The sequence below is a fragment of the Polyodon spathula genome, chromosome 46 (assembly GCF_017654505.1).
Source record: "Polyodon spathula isolate WHYD16114869_AA chromosome 46, ASM1765450v1, whole genome shotgun sequence".
Taxonomy (NCBI): domain Eukaryota; kingdom Metazoa; phylum Chordata; class Actinopteri; order Acipenseriformes; family Polyodontidae; genus Polyodon; species Polyodon spathula.
In genome coordinates, this window is record NC_054579.1 from 665,838 (window position 1) to 675,837 (window position 10,000).

At 48.0% G+C, this 10,000-nt stretch overlaps 3 protein-coding genes across 3 annotated transcripts in view; 1 reads left to right on the plus strand and 2 right to left on the minus strand.

Annotated features, from left to right (window-relative positions):
- The window catches only part of st13 (ST13 Hsp70 interacting protein), a 6,821-nt gene extending 1,631 nt beyond the window's left edge, over positions 1-5,190 (plus strand). The window contains exons 3-13 of the mRNA XM_041237884.1: positions 423-471; positions 1,033-1,108; positions 1,623-1,696; positions 2,069-2,135; positions 2,325-2,409; positions 2,748-2,858; positions 3,088-3,190; positions 3,322-3,438; positions 3,912-3,960; positions 4,086-4,240; positions 4,586-5,190. Of these exons, the coding sequence (XP_041093818.1) occupies positions 423-471; positions 1,033-1,108; positions 1,623-1,696; positions 2,069-2,135; positions 2,325-2,409; positions 2,748-2,858; positions 3,088-3,190; positions 3,322-3,438; positions 3,912-3,960; positions 4,086-4,240; positions 4,586-4,717 (1,018 nt within the window). The 3' untranslated portion in view covers positions 4,718-5,190. The remainder of the gene's footprint in view (positions 1-422; positions 472-1,032; positions 1,109-1,622; positions 1,697-2,068; positions 2,136-2,324; positions 2,410-2,747; positions 2,859-3,087; positions 3,191-3,321; positions 3,439-3,911; positions 3,961-4,085; positions 4,241-4,585) is intronic.
- The window catches only part of LOC121306077 (histone acetyltransferase p300-like), a 456,244-nt gene that overhangs the window by 31,291 nt on the left and 414,953 nt on the right, over positions 1-10,000 (minus strand).
- The window catches only part of rbx1 (ring-box 1, E3 ubiquitin protein ligase), a 4,507-nt gene continuing 1,056 nt past the window's right edge, over positions 6,550-10,000 (minus strand). The window contains exons 2-5 of the mRNA XM_041237940.1: positions 9,379-9,457; positions 8,588-8,658; positions 7,206-7,291; positions 6,550-6,694 (exon numbers count right to left, since the gene is read on the minus strand). Coding sequence (XP_041093874.1) covers positions 6,682-6,694; positions 7,206-7,291; positions 8,588-8,658; positions 9,379-9,457 — 249 coding nt within the window. The 3' untranslated portion in view covers positions 6,550-6,681. The remainder of the gene's footprint in view (positions 6,695-7,205; positions 7,292-8,587; positions 8,659-9,378; positions 9,458-10,000) is intronic.

The following is a 10,000-nucleotide window of genomic DNA, read 5'->3' on the forward strand; positions in this document are numbered from 1 at the left end:
AAGCTGAATCAGTTCATTCTATATAGAGGGGGTGCAATTCAATATGAGAACAAGGGAACATTATTCAGCAGCTTTCACTGGACTCTATGAAGCTGAGGGAGTTCATTCTATATAGAGGGGGTGCAATTCAATATGATAACAAGGGAACATTATTCAGCAGCTTTCACTGGACTCTATGAAGCTGAATCAGTTCATTCTATATAGAGGGGGTGCAATTCAATATGTTAACAAGGGAACATTATTCAGCAGCTTTCACTGGACTCTATGAAGCTGAATCAGTTCATTCTATATAGAGGGGGTGCAATTCAATATGATAACAAGGGAACATTATTCAGCAGCTTTCACTGGACTCTATGAAGCTGAATCAGTTAATTATTATTATTATTATTGATCAGGAGTTTGGTTTAATTTTTTTCTCGCAGTTTGGGTGGCAGAGTCCCTCTGATCAACCGTAGTGATGAGTCACCAAAGGTGAGAGAAATTCTTCTTCTTATTATTATTATTATTAACTTGATTAGTATCTCATCGATTTTTAGAATCCGTGGTTCCAGACTTGCTGGAAGTCAAGGCAAACAAACTTGTAATTTTCTGTTTGCAAATTTTTTAATTAACATTTTTCATCTAAATATTTTATACACTGCAGCTCTCTCCACTATAAAATCAGCTGCAAACCTCCTTCAACCAAAATCTATCTACAGGGCTGGGAACTCCCGCTGCACAGCAGTGTGATCCAGTCCTGCTTTCACTAGGAGTTTAATAATCAGACTCCCGCTGCACAGCAGTGTGATCCAGTCCTGCTTTCACTAGGAGTTTAATAATCAGACTCCCGCTGCACAGCAGTGTGATCCAGTCCTGCTTTCACTAGGAGTTTAATAATCAGACACACCTGAGCTTGTTAGCTAGACACACTGGGGGCTGATCAAGCTGGTAGCAGTGAAACCTGGACTGGATCACACTGCTGTGCAATAGGAGTCTGATTCCCAGCGCTGGTTCAGGTAATATATATATTTTTTTCTCTTTGTTCTGACTTAGAAGGCGAAGCCCGACCAGGAACCACAGTCCAAACCAGAGGCAGAACCAGAATCTGAGAGCGAAGAGAGTGAATTGGGTGAGTGAGAGTGAATTAAAATCACAAAAACAGGCTTGTGCATTATTATTATTATTATTATTATTGTAATTACTAGGGGGGTGAACTCTGCTTCACCAACAACTGCTGCTGCTGCGGAGTCTCTTCCAATAGGACCTCGTTTGTTTGACGTCTCGTCCGAAGGACGGAGCACAAGGAGGTGAAGTGACTCGCTCAGACACACACACACACACACACACACACACACACACACACACACACACACACACAGAGATACACACACACACACACACACACACACACACACACACACAGTGGAGGCTCAGCCGGGATTTGAACCTCCTGGTATGCAGGCCCCCCCCTTTCTCTAACCGCTGGGACCAGCAAGCCTCCTTGAAAGCCTAATATAATTACTATAACAATAGTTGAACTCTGACAAACCTGGACTGGATCACGCTGCTGTGTAATAGGAGTCTGATTCCCAGCCCTCATTGAAGCGGAACTCTGTTCTTTATTCTGTCTTCCCAACTCTTAGAGATCGACAACGAGGGAGTAATCGCACCCGACACCGATGAGCCTCAGGAGATGGGAGACTTTGAAAATATAGAGGTGAGGCCCTAACTGCTAGAGCCACGCTGCTTCCCTCCCAGTACCTCCTCAGCTCCGCTAGAGCCACGCTGCTTCCCTCCCAGCCCCTCCTCAGCTCCGCTAGAGCCACGCTGCTTCCCTCCCAGCCCCTCCTCAGCTCCGCTAGAGCCACGCTGCTTCCCTCCCAGCCCCTCCTCAGCTCCACTAGAGCCACGCTGCTTCCCTCCTCAGCTCCGCTAGAGCCACGCTGCTTCCCTCCCAGCCCCTCCTCAGCTCCGCTAGAGCCACGCTGCTTCCCTCCCAGCCCCTCCTCAGCTCCGCTAGAGCCACGCTGCTTCCCTCCCAGCCCCTCCTCAGCTCCGCTAGAGACGTGACTGTGCTCTTGTTGCCTAGGTTACTGATGAAATGGTGGATCAAGCTAATGAAAAGAAAATGGAGGCAATGAACGCCCTGGGAGAAGGTGAGTCTCTTCTGTTGAGTTTCCCAGACAGATTCAGAAGCGCTTGTTCGATTTGAGATGAAACTCGTTCAGGACCTTCTTTAGCTGTTGAGCGGATCCGAATCTGGGGGTGTCTGTCTCGGTTTCCTTTCTGTCAGTCTCTCGTTCTTCCTGTCATTTTTGATGTGTTTTTTTTTTCTCCCCTACAAGGTGACCTGCAGAAAGCCCTCGACTTGTTCACAGAAGCCATCAAGTTGAACCCATGTCTGGCTATTTTGTACGCCAAGAGAGCCAGGTAAGCACACGGCAAGCGTTAGCATCGCCCTGCAGAGGGAACTACGGCTCCCAGCACGCCTCTGCACCCGCGGCAGTGGCGAGGCATGCTGGGAGCTGTAGTTCTTTATGCTGTGGTCTTGTGCTCCAATACTGACTACAGTACAGAACTACAGCTCCCAGCATGCCTGTGCACCCACGGCAATAATGCATGCTGTGCATCCCTAAATAAGGACTACTGGGAACGAAATACAATGTTAAATTCTCTGAAGTTGGTTCACTTTATATAAATTGCTTTCTAAATTATGTTCACTTTATCTCATTTGTTTTAATTCTGTGTCTCTCTCTCTCTCTCCTCAGTGTGTTTGTTCGGATGCAGAAACCGAACGCTGCGGTGAGAGATTGTGACCGAGCCATCAGCATCAACCCAGACTCGGCACAGCCCTACAAGTGGAGAGGCAAAGCACACAGGTAGCCCTGCCGGAACTACAGCTCCCAGCATGCTCACCCGCGGGCTGCTGGGAGATGTAGTTCTGTAACTGCAGTGAGCACGGCTGTGGTCTTTTTACAGCTCTGTGTGTGCGTGTGTCTCTGCGTTTTTGTGTGTGTCTATTTAGCTCAAGTTACTGAGTTTCTCTCTCCCTCCCTCCCTCTCTCTCTTTCCACCTCCTCTCTCCCCCCTCCTTCTCTCTCTCTCCAGGTTGCTGGGGCACTGGGAGGAGGCTGGCAGAGATCTTGCGATGGCTTGTAAACTGGACTACGATGAAGAGGCGAGCGCCATGCTGAAGGAGGTCCAGCCCCGGGTAATCGATCCAGAGAAACCCATCCCTAATTGATCCAGGCAAACCGATCCCTAATCAATTCACTGAAGACACTGAGAGAGACTACTAGTGGAAACGTTTTGTTTAGTGTTTTCTGTTAATTGTTTTTTCAGGCTCTGAAGATCGCCGAGCACCGACGAAAGTATGAGAGGAAGAGAGAAGAGAAAGAGATCAGAGACCGGAGAGAGAGAGTGAAGAAAGCAAAGGAGGAGCACGAGAGAGCACAGCGAGTAAGAGAGAGGAGGGAGAGAGAGGGAGAGAGGGTTATAATGAGAGGGGGGAGAAAAGAGGAGAGAGAAAGAGAGAGGGGAGGAGGAGAGAGAGGGGAGGGAGAGGGGGAAAGAGGGGAGGAGAAAGGGTCCCAACACTACCTTCAGAGAGAGAGGGGAGAGAGGAGGGTGTACTATCTCCTCCCTATTGGGGAGGAGGGGGGTTATCCGTGGAGACTCCCTCTTTCGAGAGGAGAGGGGGGAGAAAGATAGGGGAGGGGGAAAGAATATTTCTCTACTCCCTTATAAGAGAGAGGGGAGGAGGGGGGGGAGCCCTCTCCCCCTCTCTCTGGGGGGGGGGGGAGAGAGGGGGAGACCTGGCTAAGAGGAAGTGAAAGGGACACAGAGGGGAGAGGAAGGCCAGGCCTCGCACACAGAGAGGGGGTGCGCTTGTCCTCTGCTTGACCGCGGCGTGTCTGTGCGTCTGTCCACAGGAGCAGGACGAGCGCGCGGAGGCTGGCGGTCCTCACGGAGGATTCCCAGGTAGGAACCTCGCTGGCTCCCTCATCGAAGCTGCTGTTGTTTGTTTGCCACAGCTTTTAAGAGCTGTAGGGATCAGGGGCACGCCTGTGTTTCTGACCGTGGTTTTGCTCCTCCCTGTGCTGTAGGATTCCCTGGGTTCGGCGCTGCTGGTCCGGGTGGCGCTGGGTTCCCTGGGTTCGGCGCTGGCGGTGCTGGTCCGGGTGGCGCTGGTGCCGGTGGGTTCAACATGCCAGGACTCAACGAGATCTTCAACGACCCGGAAGTGCTCATGGCTATGAAGGTAAGCTGTGTGACCTTGGAGTGTGTGCTTTTCCATTCTCTTCACTCCTTTTGTATGACAGACCCTCCCTCCTCCCCCCAGTCCTCTCTCCTTTCTCTTCTCTCCCCCCTCTAAGCTCTCTGCTCTCTTTCCTTCCTTTCTCCTTCTCTGTCCTCTCCCCTCTCTCTGTCTCCCCCGTTTCATAATTCGCTCGACCCTGATCGACGGCAGCAACTCCCCCCTCCTGATTTCTGTGGAGCGCTCCAACCCAGTAAAACCGAATAATCAGTTTGTGAAGCACTAATATTGTATTCGCTCTCTCTCTCTCTCTCTCTCTCTCTATCTCTCCTCTCTCTCTCTCTCTAGGATCCTGATGTCATGGCTGCGTTCCAAGATGTTGCTCAGAACCCCGCCAACATCTCCAAATACCAGAGCAACCCCAAAATCATGAATCTCATGGGCAAGCTGTCTTCCAAATTCGGGGGCGCGCACCCCTAGAGACCTGGGCGGGGCTGGCAGGGGGGGTGTACCCCCAACTTCACAAACCTTATCTGGGGAGCGGGTTGGGGTTGAGGGTGACTAATCTATTCTTCCTTTTTTGTATAGATTTGATTCAGTTCAGTAGAGCTCTTTGTCTAAAGTTAAGGTTTAGCAGAGTGGAGCCATTATTAACCTGTCCTGCGACGCTCTGCTGCCCGAGAGAAATACAGTCCTAAGAAATATATATAGACCTGAATACAGCAGCCATGTACTGTAATTGGCCTGCCCCCTGGTGGCCGAGAGAAATACAGCAGTAAGAAATCTCTACCTTGTACCATTCTTAACCTGCACTACTCTGCTGCCCCCTGGTGGCGGAGAGAAGTACACAGGTCTCAGCGAGGAGAATGCATTCGTTTGATATGCAACTGTCTCGATCTTCTCTTTTTGTAATGTTTATGAACTTAAATAAAAAAAAATACTTCTTTGATCAATTAAAAATGTAAAGTGTCTTTATAATATACAATACTAGACCCTGATATTGATGAGACACAGCCCTCTGAAATGTCTTTATAATATACAGCACTAGACCCTGATATTGATGAGATACAGCCCTCTGAAATGTCTTTATAATATACAGCACTAGACCCTGATATTGATGAGATCCAGCCCTCTGAAATGTCTTTATAATATACAGCGCTAGACCCTGATATTGATGAGACACAGCCCTCTGAAATGTCTTTATAATACACAGCACTAGACCCTGATATTGATGAGATCCAGCCCTCTGAAATGTCTTTATAATATACAGCACTAGACCCTGATATTGATGAGATCCAGCCCTCTGAAATGTCTTTATAATATACAGCACTAGACCCTGATATTGATGAGACACAGCCCTCTGAAATGTCTTTATAATATACAGCACTAGACCCTGATATTGATGAGATCCAGCCCTCTGAAATGTCTTTATAATATACAGCACTAGACCCTGATATTGATGAGACACAGCCCTCTGAAATGTCTTTATAATATACAGCACTAGACCCTGATATTGATGAGACACAGCCCTCTGAAATGTCAGCCCTCTGAAATGTCTTTATAATATACAGCGCTAGACCCTGATATTGATGAGACCAGCCCTCTGAAATGTCTTTATAATATACAGCACTAGACCCTGATATTGATGAGACACAGCCCTCTGAAATGTCTTTATAATATACAGCACTAGACCCTGATATTGATGAGATCCAGCCCTCTGAAATGTCTTTATAATATACAGCACTAGACCCTGATATTGATGAGATCCAGCTCTCTGAAATGTCTTTATAATATACAGCACTAGACCCTGATATTGATGAGACCCAGCCCTCTGAAATGTCTTTATAATACACAGCACTAGACCCTGATATTGATGAGATACAGCCCTCTGAAATGTCTTTATAATATACAGCGCTAGACCCTGATATTGATGAGACACAGCCCTCTGAAATGTCTTTATAATATACAGCACTAGACCCTGATATTGATGAGATCCAGCCCTCTGAAATGTCTTTATAATATACAGCACTAGACCCTGATATTGATGAGATCCAGCCCTCTGAAATGTCTTTATAATATACAGCACTAGACCCTGATATTGATGAGATCCAGCCCTCTGAAATGTCTTTATAATATACAGCACTAGACCCTGATATTGATGAGATCCAGCCCTCTGAAATGTCTTTATAATATACAGCACTAGACCCTGATATTGATGAGATACAGCCCTCTGAAATGTCTCTATAATACATGTAGATATCAGACCCTGATACTGCCCCAAATTATCTGGGTAACAAAAGCTGCAGACCTTCTTCAACGTAACATGAAATCTTTATTTAAACACAAAACGCTGATGCAACTGACATCATTCTAAAAAAATTGAAGAAAATGTCTTCTCTCTGCTTTCATGCGAACTCCAACACAGAGGCTGGTGCAGATAAACCCTAGTGCCCATACCTAGGGGGTGGGGGGGAAAGAAGACAAAATTAACCCTTTGAAATCACCCTGGTAACAGCCCACATGCTGGGGGCAGGACTAGTCATCTAAAAAAAATACAAAGAAAAACACAAACTGGTTTTGTGCACAAAGACACAATTAAAAATATAGACGTGTTGGGAGTCTCTTATAGAAAACAGTCTTACAGAAGACACAGCGTCATAGAAGTCTGTCTTATACAAGTCAGTGTGTCTCTTACAGAAGTCAGTGAGTCTCTTACAGAAGTCAGTGCGTCTCTTACAGAAGTCAGTGAGTCTCTTACAGAAGTCAGTGAGTCTCTTACAGAAGTCAGTGAGTCTCTTGCAGAAGTCAGTGAGTCTCTTGCAGAAGTCAGTGCGTCTCTTACAGAAGTCAGTGCGTCTCTTATACAAGTCCTATCGGAAAACGCACGACAAACAGCCGCGGGGGGGACGTTGATTTCGTAACACTGAATAAACTCAAAACAAGTCAGGGCCATGGAAGCAGCACTTACTTCTGAAACTCCCACTCGCGGTTGTCCAGGGGGCAGACCTGCCGGGTCTTCAACCAGCGAGAGATGCAGTGGAAGTGAAAAGCATGCTGAGGGAGGAGAAACAACCCAGGTGAGTTCAATTCAAGAGACAAGACCCAACTAAAACCCAGCCCAGCAGAGAAGCTCTAGTGCCTTCATCAGCGTTATTGAAACTAAACTGAGTCCAGCAGAGCAGCTCTAGTTTGGGGCTCTAGTGCCTTCATCAGCGTTATTGAAACTAAACTGAGTCCAGCATTTGTCTATTGAATTAGTTGCTTATCATTTTCAAATGTGTCTCATTATTAAACTCCTAGTGAAAGCAGGACTGGATCACACTGCTGTGCAGCGGGAGTCTGATTATTAAACTCCTAGTGAAAGCAGGACTGGATCACACTGCTGTGCAGCGGGAGTCTGATTATTAAACTCCTAGTGAAAGCAGGACTGGATCACACTGCTGTGCAGCGCCTTCATCTGATTATTAAACTCCTAGTGAAAGCAGGACTGGATCACACTAGCGGGAGTCTGATTATTAAACTCCTAGTGAAAGCAGGACTGGATCACACTGCTGTGCAGCGGGAGTCTGATTATTAAACATCTAGTGAAAGCAGGACTGGATCACAAACTGTGCAGCGGGAGTCTGATTATTAAACTCCTAGTGAAAGCAGGACTGGATCACACTGCTGTGCAGCGGGAGTCTGATTATTAAACTCCTAGTGAAAGCAGGACTGGATCACACTGCTGTGCAGCGGGAGTCTGATTATTAAACTCCTAGTGAAAGCAGGACTGGATCACACCGCTGTGCAGCGGGAGTCTGATTATTAAACTCCTAGTGAAAGCAGGACTGGATCACACTGCTGTGCAGCGGGAGTCTGATTATTAAACTCCTAGTGAAAGCAGGACTGGATCACACCGCTGTGCAGCGGGAGTCTGATTATTAAACTCCTAGTGAAAGCAGGACTGGATCACACTGCTGTGCAGCGGGAGTCTGATTATTAAACTCCTAGTGAAAGCAGGACTGGATCACACTGCTGTGCAGCGGGAGTCTGATTATTAAACTCCTAGTGAAAGCAGGACTGGATCACACTGCTGTGCAGCGGGAGTCTGATTATTAAACTCCTAGTGAAAGCAGGACTGGATCACACTGCTGTGCAGCGGGAGTCTGATTATTAAACTCCTAGTGAAAGCAGGACTGGATCACACCGCTGCGCAGCGGGAGTCTCGTTCCCAGGTCCTGTAGCACATCAACCTACAGGAAGTTTAAAAATTACAGGAAACTAAAAATCGCTGCTGTGTGCTGCTCTAGAGCTCTCCGACCCCTGGAGTCGTTTGATCACCCTTGGAACGAAGCTGGCTGTGGAACTCACATTGCAGACGCCCCAAGCAACAGTGCATTCCTCAGAGGTGGCTGAAGCTTGATTAGCTTGACATTCGATGCCTGGAGAAAAGAGGAGAGAGAGAGAGAGAAAGTCAGCGACATCACACACACCCCACCCATCACCACGGCTACACGTTCGCAACCAGAGCTCTCAGCGTGAGGAGAGGAGAGAGAGGGAGAGAGGGGGAGAGGACAGAGGAAAGAGAGGAGGAGCGAGAGAGGAGGAGAGAGAACAGAGGAGGGGAGGAGCGAGACGCAGATCAGCAGAACAGTGCGGGATCAGATTCACAGAGTTTCATGAGAACGAGAGAAGAGCTTCAACACAGAGAGATGCAATTATGTGACACGCAGACAGACGGACGGAGGTGCAGACAGACAGACAGACCCCCAGAATCTGATCTTCAAGAACTGGAGCTGAATCATGTTGACAGCGAGTCTCATGAGAACGGGAGAAGCGCTTCAACACAGAGAGAGGGAGGAATGTGACGGGGCTGGGAATGAGACTCCCGCTGCACAGCAGTGTGATCCAGTCCTGCTTTCACTAGGAGTTTAATAATCAGACACCCGGAGTTTAATAATCAGACTCCCGCTGCAGTGTGATCCAGTCCTGCTTTCACTAGGAGTTTAATAATCAGACACCCCTGGGCTTGTTAGCTAGACACACTGGGGGCTGATCAAGCTGGTAGCAGTGAAACCTGGACTGGATCACACTGCTGTGCAGTGGGAGTCTGATTGTAAGCGATCTCACAGAAGTGATTCTGTATCAGCAATGATACTCACACAGGTCCATGATGTGGTTTCTGCAGATCGCACAGTTATCAACCACAATGTCCCATGCCCACAGGGCAACTGCATTCCACTGGAGAGAGAGAGAGAGAGAGAGAGGGGAGGGAGGGGGGGGGGGGGAGGGGGGGGGGGGGGGGAGAGGGGGGGGGGGGGGGGGGAGAGAGGGAGGAGGAGAGGAGAGAGTTGTTTAAATGCTTTGGCAAAACTGAATTCATTTTGTCACACCAATGAAACCTCTTTTGAATTTGAGACGCACACAAACAGAGAGAGAGAGAGAGCGAGGACACATACAGACAGAGAGAGACACACACAGGCAGGGAGGAGACATACAGAGAGAGAGATGCAGACAACGCGAAGGCGACAGAGAAAGAAAGCAAGACAGACAGACAGAGAGATAGAGACACACACAGATAGACTGGTCAGAGACACAGTGAGCGAGTGACAGTCACACACACACACAGAGAGAGAGAGAGGAGACACACACAGATAGACACAGACAGAGAGAGGAGACACATAGACAGACAGACAGTCACGCAGACAGACAGAGTCACACACAGACAGACAGACACACAGACAGACAGTCACACACAGACAGACAGACAGAGACACACACACA